General features: G+C 33.6%; 1 protein-coding gene across 7 annotated transcripts; it reads left to right on the top strand.

Annotated features, from left to right (window-relative positions):
- Positions 1-2,599: 2,599 nt before the first annotated feature.
- On the top strand, positions 2,600-11,602 carry LOC107896909 (rab GTPase-activating protein 22). 7 transcript variants are annotated; one of them, XM_041078868.1, is made up of 11 exons: positions 2,600-3,227; positions 4,081-4,179; positions 5,149-5,252; positions 6,207-7,003; positions 7,112-7,234; positions 7,382-7,470; positions 7,550-7,750; positions 8,566-8,952; positions 9,687-9,770; positions 10,443-10,687; positions 11,233-11,602. In XM_041078868.1, exons 1-10 carry the CDS (start codon positions 3,090-3,092, stop codon positions 10,482-10,484), a joined length of 2,064 nt encoding a protein of 687 aa, XP_040934802.1. In that variant the 5' UTR covers positions 2,600-3,089; the 3' UTR covers positions 10,485-10,687; positions 11,233-11,602. The 7 variants fall into 7 exon arrangements, with proteins under 7 accessions (XP_040934802.1, XP_040934801.1, XP_040934803.1 ...); XM_041078867.1 differs by having other exon boundaries at positions 2,640-3,240; positions 4,085-4,179; XM_041078869.1 differs by having other exon boundaries at positions 2,641-3,227; positions 4,085-4,179.
- The last annotated feature ends 251 nt before the right edge of the window (positions 11,603-11,853 follow it).

The raw sequence follows: 11,853 nt of genomic DNA, 5'->3' as shown, positions 1-11,853 counted from the left end.
TAACCATAATAGCAACCACATACTAAACCAAAACAAGCCAACACATAAGACATTATATACATATTATGTATCACATATTAAACCCATAATTCAAGCCAACTTAAATGGCCTTACATATCAACATTTACAAGCCAAATCTCATGGCTAATATCATAACTCAAAACATACCAAAATGACACTAGCCTATACATGTCATATACCATATATACAAAGCTCCAAAAGTACTAACAAGTAGTCGATAGTGTGATTATGGTTCCCGATGATCCTTGATGTTCGAGCTAGCTTCGGTAATCTATAAAACATGGAAAGAACACACAAAGTAAGCTTTAAAAGCTTAGTAAGCCATATACAAATAAAGTCATCAAATGAACATTTACATATCAATTCAAGTATGTGATGATAGTTCCTGATGATCCCTGATGTCCAAGCTAGCTTTGATAATCTATAAAACATGGAAAGAACACACAAAGTAAGCTTTAAAAGCTTAGTAAGCCATATACAAATAAAGTCATCACATGAACATTTACATAACAATTCAAGTATGTTTAACATGGTCAATCTCATTCAAATTCACAAACCTTTCTCATTGAACATATATTCAATGTTTTAATCGAGTTCATCAATATTTCCTCTTTTCAATACTTGTATGAATTTCATACGTACCTGAGTCACTTAGCTCATTCACATATTCATTCTTGACTTGACTTTGCCCATTGAACCGTTCGGAATCATTAAGGATACTCGAAAATTACATAAGCTCGTACAATGCCATATCTTAGATATGGTCTTACATGTTATTACATATCGATGACACTGTCCCAAACAGGGTCTTACATGAAATCGGTTAACGATGCAGATGTCCTAGACATGGCCTTACATGTAATCTCAATACAATGCCAATGTCCCAGACATGGTCATATATGTAATCACATCTCGGTAACCTAATGTCATGATATTAGTATCCTATACTATTCTTAGGGTTCGTACAGGACTTTCAAATGTTGTAACTTCATTGATCCATGCTCGTTTGATATTCATAGCAATTCAATGATAATAAAACATATATAATTCAATTCAAATACATTTATTTGCATATGAACTTACCTTGTAGTCGAAATAGACAAATCGGATCGATTATTTGATAACTTTCGATTTCCTCGATCCAAGTCCGATTTCTTTCCTTCAGGATCTATGTAAATTCAAAATTAACTCTTTTATTCCTCAATTTATTCAATTTCATCCAAAGCACACAATTTGAGACATTTTACACATTAACCCCTATAATTTCACATTTTCTCAATTTAGTTTCTATTTCATAAAAACACAAAATTCAAGAAATTAAATATAGCCTAAGCTAGCCGAATATCTATAGGCTCCATAACAGCCCATATTTACCAATATTTCACACATTTAAACACACATTTTACACTTTTCACAAATTAGTTCCTTTTATGCAATTTCACTAAAAATCACTTTACAAAACTTCAATATCTATCATCAAGCTTTCAAAATTCATCAACAATCATTCAAAAGCTCAAGCATTCATCAATGGCAACTCACAAATTCATCAAAAATTTCAGAAATTAGGATACGGGCTAGCTAGATTACTAAGCAACGATCACAAAAACATAAAAATCATCAAAAACTGAGTTAAAACTGTACCTTAATCAAGCTTGTAAGTGTCGAACCCTAAAATGAGTGTAAAAGCTTTATTTTCTCTTATGGAAAGAAAGATGAACACCATTTTCTATTTTGTTATTATTTATCTTATGTTATTCAACATTTTATAAATTTAACCTTAATAAAAAGCATTATGAAACATATAATATAAGGCCATTAATGTCCATTAACCTTATCAATGGCATAATAACATCATAAGGACCTTTCAGTTAATAAGCCATAAGTACTTTTAACTTATAACATGCTACTTTTGCATTTTAGGCGATTAAGTCCTTTTATCAAATTGAGCTATTAAACGATAAAATTAGCTCACGAAATTTTCACATACATATTCACATGCTATAAACACTGAAAATAATATTAAAATAATTTTACGACCTCGGATTCGTAGTCCCGAAACCACTGTTCCGATTTAGCTAAAACCAGGCTGTTACATAGTCTATGTTTCATTTGGGTAAAACATTTGGTGCGTTTTGACCATTTTCATGTACTCCGGCTCGTTTAAGTCAATATCAACTTGTACTAGTGCGTACCAATTGGTGTAAAATTTTGGCATTTTAAACTAATTTTCAATTTTTTATCAACCTAATTAATTATTTTAAAAATTATCTTTAGAGATAAATATATTTATATGGATATAATTAAAATATATTTACATGTATATGTAATATATAATTTAATTTTTACCAAAATAATATAGAATTTATGAAGAAACTAAAAACTAAACTATAAATATATATAAAAAATATTTAAATATATAATGTCAAAAAAAGCAAATATTAGATACATACAAAAATTATTAAAAAATTTAATAAATTTGGATCGAAACATGCTGATGGGGTTGGTACGTTATTGACTACCTTACGTATTATGAAATTAAAAAATATATATCCTAGATTTTGAATAGCCATTTTTTTTTATTAGAAAAAAGGAAAACAAACAAAAATAAACTTAAAATAAGAAATCAAACCTGAGGAAAGACCCGAAAGGGAAAAAAATGGAAAAGAGAAAACCGAAAATGGAGAAACATCAGAGAAATGAATTAATAAATTAAAAGAAAAAAAGAAAGAGAAACGAGAACGGTCTTGGTGTTTGTAAAAATGGCGACGGAGGAGAAGCTCCTCCTTCTCTTTCACAAATATCTTTTCTCTTCTTCTCTTGTTTTTTTCACATCTTTATAACGGATTTCAAATGCGTTTTGGAATCGATCAACAATCAAACAAGAGGGATCCAGATCAATCGAACGAAAACGGTTTTGAAAACCCAAAATTTATATATGATTTTTATGTGATATTATATCGTCATTGCTTAGAAGTTACTATAAAGAAAGAGGGAGGTTGAATGGTGGTTTAGAAAGAGAAAAGGAAAAAGAAAAGGAAGCGGAGGTGGTAGTTGTTTTTCTAAGTTTAATGTCTTGTAGGGATAAGGAAAATCAATGGAGTTTTGGAAAAGCTGCCGCCGCCGCTGCCGGAGCCGTCAATATTCAAAAAGTTGGTTCTGTTGTTCGCGACATTGGAGATCCTTGCGTTTCCCACTCTTCCATCAAGGTTGTTTTTAGCTGTAAGATTATTCCTTTAACATTCTTTGTATACATATCTATATTCTATGAGTTAAATAACAATCAATCGATTTTGTTTCTCATAGAATCGAAATTTAATTCCTATATATTGTTTGTTTCTCATTGAATTATAACTTTAAAAAAAAAAACTTTATTAGGTCTTAGATGCAAACGTTTGGTCAAATGAGATCCTTGGTCAGGAGCTAGGGTTTTCTTTTGTTTATTGTTTTTCCTTTTTTTTTTGAAATGAGAATGGATGTTATTACAATAGTGAAGTATTAAGTGGTTAAATGTTCAGCTTCAATAGTTCAAGGCATTGAGCAAGCGCGAAATAAATAATTAGTGATTGGACCCTTTGTTGAATGGTTAGACCTTTCATAGTTGAATTGTATGTAAGGCAAAAGTTTGAATTGCAAGGGAAGGGCAGATGCCGGTCAAATGCAACTAAGCATAGATTATAAAGGAGATTAGCAACTTGGCGTGTCCAAACATTGAATTTTGTGCTCTCAATGACATAGAGATATATTTAGAATTCATGGTCTCTGAAAATATGAGTTGAGACCACAAAATGTGATTTCAAAGGCATTGCAGTGTTAGGGTCTTAGCAGTGGAAGACCATGAATAACGATTGTTGTCCATGTATTGAAATGTTTCTTTACTGGCTCTTCGCCTTTTCTATTTTAATAATTTCAATAATTAAAGAAGAGAGTGGCTTCATTGGTTATTCAAAATTTGGTTTCCACAAAAATGTACCTTCGTTGGTTTCCCTTTTCTGATTATGGTGTGGCTATGGTAATTTCCCCCCTTTTTCCTTGTTGATAAACTAGGTGCTTATGATTTAGGTAGGCAAGATGCTTAAGCCGGAGAAGTGGCAGGCAACTTTTGATAATGAAGGGAAGGTTTCTGGTTTTCAGAAAGTACTCAAGTTGATTATTTTGGGGGTATGTCTTAGTTTCTCTTCTCCTTTTCTTTTTTCCAACATTGTTTTGAACTAGATTGTATATAATTTTTGTGCTTTCTTATTGCATTTTTCTGGAATCTGTTGGTATTGCTATTGTACCTGTGGACATGGAATTTCGATTGTGTCCATGGTGAGATCTGATCTGCTCAAGGATTTTCTTTTTGTCTCTGAAATAAATAATACCAATGTTAAGAGTCTGTCAATCATTATTCTTCATTTCCTGCCAAATTGTTTTTTTTTTTTAAATCTTGTCATGCTTATATGCAAATTCTTTTTATTTATTCCCCCAACCTATGAAAATACCTATACTTAATGCCTTTCTGAACTATATGGCATTATAATTTTATCAGGGCTTTACCATATGGGATGGTTTTAGAGGGGGTATTAACCTGTCCCAACTCTAATAGGATGTGTCAATTAGTACCTTGTATGATATGGTAATTATATGCATTTGTATTTTTATGTTACTAGTTTCTTGAAGTTTTCCAAGTTTTTGAGTTCTAAAATGTGAAGAGACTAATATGTCTCGAATTAATTTTTGGCTTGGTCAGATGCTTTCTTTAACCTGCTTCATTTCAAATTCTTGTGTGCTTTAATTGTAAACACATTTGGGTTTGGATTCGAGACATTGTATGGTTTACAACCTGCAGAGACCTCTAGGCTTGATGACACTTCTCCCTTGTTTTGTTTACATCCATGATGCTTGCCGTACATATTTCTATCTTTTCATCCACTCTGGGTATATTTCTGAACCTTAGTGGTTCTTAGGTAGTCTGATATATTCTCCAGTGCTTCTTTAATTAGCCATATTTCTTATATGACATTAACAGCTGGGAGATGAAATGTGGCTTTCCACATATCTCCTTTCCCCTTCAAATTTGTATGCATATGCCTGCATTTTTTGCAGTTGGTGCAAAACTTTAACTGCAATTTATCTCGATGATGTTAGGGGGTTGATCCATCTATAAGACCAGAAGTTTGGGAATTTCTTCTTGGTTGCTATGCATTGGGGAGCACTGCAGATCACCGAAGGCAATTAAGGATAGCCCGGAGGTCTAGTCCTGTTCTTTTCCACTTTATATTCTAATAGTCTTTTCCTTGTAAGTGCCTATCTTAGGCTGTTCTGCTTGCAAGTCAAAGTAACTGAATATCATTTTCAGTTAAATATTCTTATGTAATCATACTCCATTTTCAACCATGTTAGCTTTTGATCATCATTATTTTTGATGATTATCTGTACTGTCCATTGTTTCTCCTTTTTCTTTTGTTAGCTGATAGATAAATATGCTCAGTCATATGTAGGAAATAGCTATCCAAGCAAATTGAAAGGTGTCGTTTGTTAGAGAAGTGTTATTTTTTATGCTATGATTTATTCCATTTAGATAAACTTTTACAGGCTCTTTTTAGAAAGGATTGCAATTTTGCCCATATTGGCCTTTATTATTTAAGGATAATGAAGTTTGTATCCTTATCCACTTCATTGGCTATTGCAAGCTACAAATTCCTTCAAATGCCAATAACTTTACACAGAGAAACATACTTTGGTTTTAAGTGCAGAGAAAAGTGCTCAAATAGCAGTGCATTGAGAATACAACAAGAAAGCAGAAAATTAAAGGACAGTACCCTTTTCCTGGATAAAATTACATTAAGGCCATCTATAATTCACTTCAAATTTCTTTACAATCTAAATAAGTTTAGGACCTATCTACAGGTTTGATTAGAACTTTTAGTTCTATGCTTTGGTTAGAAAAATCATATATGTTAGTCTATTTAAGAAATATATCCATAATATGTATTCATTTGGAAAAGTTGATTAAGAATTTTTAGAGATGCGTGCCGTCTATGCATCCAGAGTTCATGACTTGTTTATTTTAATAGTTGAAATTTTCTTTTCAGAAAATTTCTCAATGGTGCTGGGAATTTTGTGTATACAACTATCCTTTGTTCAGCTCAAGGCTCAGTTTTGCTTCATTCTGAATATTTAATAGCTTTATGGAAATTATGCAGGGAACGTTACAAGGACCTTATAAAGCAATGCCAGACAATGCATTCAAGCATGGGAACTGGTTCACTTGCCTATCCTGTAGGTTCAAAAGTTATGGATATGAGGACACCCTCCAAAGAAGCAAAAGTAGAGTGTAGAGAAGCTTCCACTGATGATACTGATAAAAGAGAGAAATATTCTGATCTCGGCAATAACTGTTCTGATAGCTCGTATATTGACCAAAGAGTGAATGTTAGTAATTCTGGTGACCTTACAAGTGTCAGGAGAAACGCTGACAGTGCTGCATACTATTCTTGTTCTTCATCGACTTCTGTTCCATGTGGTCCTTGTTCCTCAAAAAGAGGGGTAGACTGTAATGGGTCAGATTTCATAACTGAATGTGATTTTGATTTCCCCCCCTTACCAGTAACAGATTTGTTTGAGAAGAGTGAAGATGAGAAAGAATTTGATGCAAATGAGGAAGTGTTTTCTGCTCAATATAAATTGATGTTTGAGGATGATAATATGCATAGTTTTCAAATCAATAACAATGCTGATTTAATTATGGAATCAAATGTTTCATCCTCACTATCTAAAAATGTCTCATGTCGATATAACTCTGAAATTGAGTTGGTGACCTATTCTGATGACTATGAGCCAGTCCTCAGACCCAACAGTGTAAGTTATAAAACGGAAACAGTGAACAGATTAAGCATATCAAGTGTCCCAGAAACACCATTTGTAAATGCAACCAGATCACAAGAAGGGGCTGCCCAAGAAGAAAGAGTAAGTGAATGGCTTTGGACTCTGCACCGAATAGGTAACTTACATTATTTACGGCTCAAACCATTTTCCCCTTTCCTTATTCCATTGAATGGATTTTGTTTATTTGTTTTCTTCTTAGCTGACAGGATTCTTATTTTGTCAGTTGTTGATGTGGTGAGAACGGATAGTCATCTCGATTTCTACAAGGATACAAGAAACTTAGCTAGAATGTCTGATATTCTCGCTGTTTATGCATGGGTTGATCCTACAACTGGTTATTGTCAAGGTTTTTGTCTTCTGCTCATAACATGTTTTGCCGGACCTTTCTCTTATTGAATTGCTATTTATCTGGTCCAAAGGTGTGAAGATGCAACTTTAGGTTTTGAGTTTTAAAAATCTAATGCTAACTTTTTTACTTGAATTTTGATCATAGGTATGAGTGACTTGCTGTCTCCTTTTGTTGTGCTCTTTGAGGATAATGCAGATGCATTTTGGTGCTTTGAGATGCTCATTAGGAGAATGGTAATTTAAACTTGGTGAATATGTTTCTCTTGATCATTTAGGTTTTTAATACTTGCACCTCTTTTCCATATGCCTCCAGCGTGAAAATTTTGAGGTTGATGGACCAACTGGAGTGATGAAGCAGCTGCAAGCACTGTGGCATATTTTGGAGTTTACAGACAGGGAAATTTTCGCACATCTCTCAAATATAGGTGCTGAAAGCCTTCATTTTGCATTTCCAATGCTGCTTGTTCTATTTCGGCGAGAGTTATCATTCAATGAGTCTCTTCGTATGTGGGAGGTCCGTGCACTTAGTCTCATTTAATGCTATCATGATGTTGCAATCTATGGTACTACTATGCTATAATATATCTAGGAAAAAAAGAAGCATTGTGTTAAAATTTGAAGTGGCATGACTGTTGCCTGATTGAGCACAAAGCTAACAATAGTGAGGTTGAAAGCTTCTAGCACTGATTTTGTTGCCTATTTAGAGCATCGCTGCTGCTATTTATCTTTATTTCACTCTTGATTGGGCCCCATATTTCTGGAAATTTTTTACCCCCTTCTTCTTTTGCACCTCTGCAGTTTTCATGAGCCTGCCTATTGTGATATGTCATGGTTGTCTTACCTAGACAACTCCTTCTTTGGACTGATGGTATTTTTAGATGCAGGTCCTGAGTTCAACTTTTGGGGTTTGACTTTTGAGTACTGCATCTATTAGGGTGCTTTTACATTATAAAGTTAAAAGAATAGGGCAACAGGAAATTACTTAAAATTTCCAACAGATTTCCCTTAGCCCTGTAAAATGAGAGATCACTGCGAAGCTGTTTGTATAGCATGTAAGACGTGTTATTGGCTTGCATTTTAATTGAATCTCAAAATCTTGAATAACTCCATCTTTTTTTATTGTGAAGTTCAAATTCAATGTCTGAGGTGCAGTTAATGAGCATGGTTTCTTTTAAATGGAGCATAAGCCTATTAGAAGTTAAGAAAATAAATTGTATATCTCAAGAGCTTCTCATGATAAGCATGAATTATATTTAGCTTTTCATTTTCTTCCCCCCCCCCCTTTTTATTTTTTTGAGATTTATACTGAGAATATCAACCTCAATATAGATGATGTGGGCAGCTGATTTTGACGAATCTGCCTCCTGCGATTTAGAGGACATTTGTCTAGAAGCATTGGTTGTACAACTTCCTAGGGATTTGGGGGAAGAAATTAGAGAAGAAAACCCAGAAAGTGGAGATGATGGCATAAAGGGCAGCCTACAATCAAAGCATTCTTTGTCTGAGAATGCTGGATTTAAATCAGCAGCAGCTCATCGTTTTTGTGGTTTGACAAGGAATTTTTTGTCTAAAAATAATCTCCTCCAAATTTGCGGTCTTGTCTCATCAACTAGGAAAGGAGATGACAATTTGCCTGTATTTTGTGTAGCTGCTATTCTTATCATGAACCGTCAAAAAATTATCAAGGAAACCCATTCAATAGATGACATGATAAAGGTAAGTCCCTTAAAATTATTAAGTTATACTATCATCCTGTCTGTCTTTCCACTTACATCACATGATCAGCGTTGAATATCCATTCTATTCACAACCCCTCTCAAGTTGGATTTATTAAATTTACCTAAAGTTGAAAACGTTCTTGTTATGATGCATTGTTTTTATTTTACCCATCTGTAACTTCTACAAGTTGGAAAGAAATTTGAAAACATGCCCGATGGATTTGGTGCTGATCAAAGTGATACCTCAGCTTGGACATGATGATTTAACTTTCACTATGTTGCAGCCCTACAAGTAAAATTTGGTGGAGCTCACTCATTTTGCTTGATTGATTTCCAAGTTGGTTCCATACTGAATTTTTTTAGAAACTACTTTTTGTGCTTAAGTGAAATTTAACTTACCACAGAACTCAGGTTTTTAGTGTAGTGACTGCATACACTTCCATGTTTATGGCCCTTTTATTTCCTGTATTATCTGTTATTTTTCAAGGCTTTCTCTCTGCTAAGCATAGGCCATTAAATTCCAGATGTGTGACGATTTTTTATGGAAGGGTTAATTTCTATGTACAACTTCTCTAAAGTGGAAATGACTGCTATCAATCCGTTTTTTTTTTGTATTGTTCTGTTGTAGAAAGAACTTAAAAATGAAAAAGGGGAAGATTTCCCTTTGTTTATTTCAATGGCTGGGATGCTTGTTTTAATTTCAAGTATTCTTCTTTTTCTTATCTATTGCAGATTTTCAATGATAAGCTTCTGAAAATCCATGTGAAAAGATGTGTAGGTTCTGCAATCAAACTCAGAAAGAAATATTTATACAAGGTTAGTAATTTACGGAATTATGAGTAGTGGCTATGTATGAATTCAACTCACTACTTTCCAATGAATCCTCAAAACTCTTTTTCTTTCTTTGGTCTCTTTTTCTAATGACAAAATGAAGGTGTTCTATATTGGAAAGGCTAATACAGTTATCATGCTTGGACATGTGAAAATGAGTACCCAATTGCCAATGTGACAAGATGCGAGTTAATGCATGATATGTATAACCCATGTCAAGAGAGGGAACAGAAGACTAAAAGGAAGAGGATTGATAGACCTTGCCTTTTACTTGGTTGCCGAGATATAGTCTTTAATGGAGCACAGTGGTTCAATATGACCCATATAGCAAATGCCATAGGGGGAAATGTGTAGTGTGTTTTTGGCAATGATTTTTCTTGACCATCACATTGCTTGCATTAGATAGTTTTCTGACAGGATTAATTCTCTTGTTTTAAATCGATTTATCCTTTTGAATGGATTGGATGAGAATGTTAACATGTTTAACTAACATAATGAATTATCTCCATTGCTAAGTTACATTAACCAGGCGGCATATAAAATGTACAAAACTGTAGTAGGCCAAAGGACATGCATGGAATCTATTGTTTTGTTGCTCCATTAACTGTTTCACCTTCACAGTAACCTTTAGTAAATCTAATGTTTTGTTTTAATCAGCTAATCAAGAGCAAAAGTCACGCAGATCGGAAGATTGAGTAAGTCTGCAACATTTCTTACTGACTTTCATGGGGGGAAAAGGCGACAGCACTTTGAGCTGGTATTTTCTATCCGGGTTTCTTAGTTTGGACATGGCATGGAAGTTTATGGTGGGTTTTCTATGTTGGCATATAAAGCAAAGTGCTTTTGCTATCCAAAGACTCGTCCAATTTTTTCACCGCCATCATCGTCATGTCCGTTCCAAGGTAACTACTGTCCAGTTTCCATTTTGCAGCAGTAGTGTATTTGATGCAAAAAGAACCTATAATATTCTTGTAGAAATTGAGTCTAGCGGACTCAGTATTACAAGCTGGAACAACTTTTTCCCCTATCCTTCAGGTGACAGTTATTTAAGTCATATATAGTATTTTGGTTTTGTAAATTAATATATATATAGTAAATTTATGTATTACTAGGTGAAATCTGGACCTAGTTTTAATTTTATCAAAGACTTGAACTGTTGGTTGTCATTGATAGTTTCAGGGAACATCATCCTGTATCTGAGGCACATTGGGAGATGGGTGTAAAGTATCACCCTCCAAAAACCATCTAAATACATAAAAAAGAAAATAAACTTTTTAAAAAATTGAATATACCCATATCTGATTTCACACCCGTTTGAGTAATTTAGGTGTTTGCTAACAGTGCAATGCACATATGACATACTATTGATTCTCTTTTTGAACTATCAGTGGAATCAATTTATTTTGCTTCATTTTTTGACACCTTGTTTGTGGTGTAACTTGCACAGTTTTCCTCCTTTTTGGCCCCTCGTGTTGAAGGCACCTAAAAAGAAAAAAAAGGAAGATTGAAAGTGGCTAAGAAGTCCCCATTTTATCGAGGTTCATACAGATATAGCAATTACAGGGAAATCTCTCCCAGGTTTGGCCAGCATGATCTGTTGGCTTCTTTTTACCATTATAGAGTTTAAATACTTTTTTTGTAAATTTAAATGTTAAGTTGTGCCTCAAAAGTATTTTATTTTCATTTTTATTTTTACACAGAAGGAAAAATATATGCTATGTAGTTAGAAAATGGTTGAACTTTTAGCTTTTCTATAGGATAATTTAGGGTAGGATTGAAGATATACAATTTATTTGTGGAAAGAAGAGATTTCTCCATTATGATGTTATTGTTTCTAATATTTATAGTTATACCGGAACAAGCTGACAAGTGAGGGTAACACAATAGAGTTTAAAGAAGTATTATATGGGCCAATTCCATTTGCTTCTATGGGGCTTGTTTCTCCTTTCTCAAAACATTTATTGTTCCTATTGATCCAAATACTCCATTATTTTAAGTTACTTTATGGTTTAGGGTGTGGAGTAGGTTGCAACCAATGTATTGGGTATCTGAGACTCTAAATCCCAAT

The sequence above is a fragment of the Gossypium hirsutum genome, chromosome A10 (genome assembly GCF_007990345.1).
Source record: "Gossypium hirsutum isolate 1008001.06 chromosome A10, Gossypium_hirsutum_v2.1, whole genome shotgun sequence".
NCBI classification, from domain to species: Eukaryota; Viridiplantae; Streptophyta; class Magnoliopsida; order Malvales; family Malvaceae; genus Gossypium; species Gossypium hirsutum.
The sequence above is the reverse complement of the archived record's forward strand: the minus strand, read 5'-3'. Positions and strand labels throughout refer to the sequence as shown.

Excerpts from the sequence above, each read along its gene's own strand:
- LOC107896909 (XM_041078867.1), top strand. The coding sequence starts at position 3,090 with ATGTCTTGTAGGGATAAGGAAAATCAATGGAGTTTTGGAAAAGCTGCC. Across the intron at positions 4,180-5,148 it reads TCAAGTTGATTATTTTGGGG|GGGGTTGATCCATCTATAAG; the intron begins GTATGTCTTAGT and ends CGATGATGTTAG. Across the intron at positions 5,253-6,206 it reads CAATTAAGGATAGCCCGGAG|GGAACGTTACAAGGACCTTA; the intron begins GTCTAGTCCTGT and ends GAAATTATGCAG.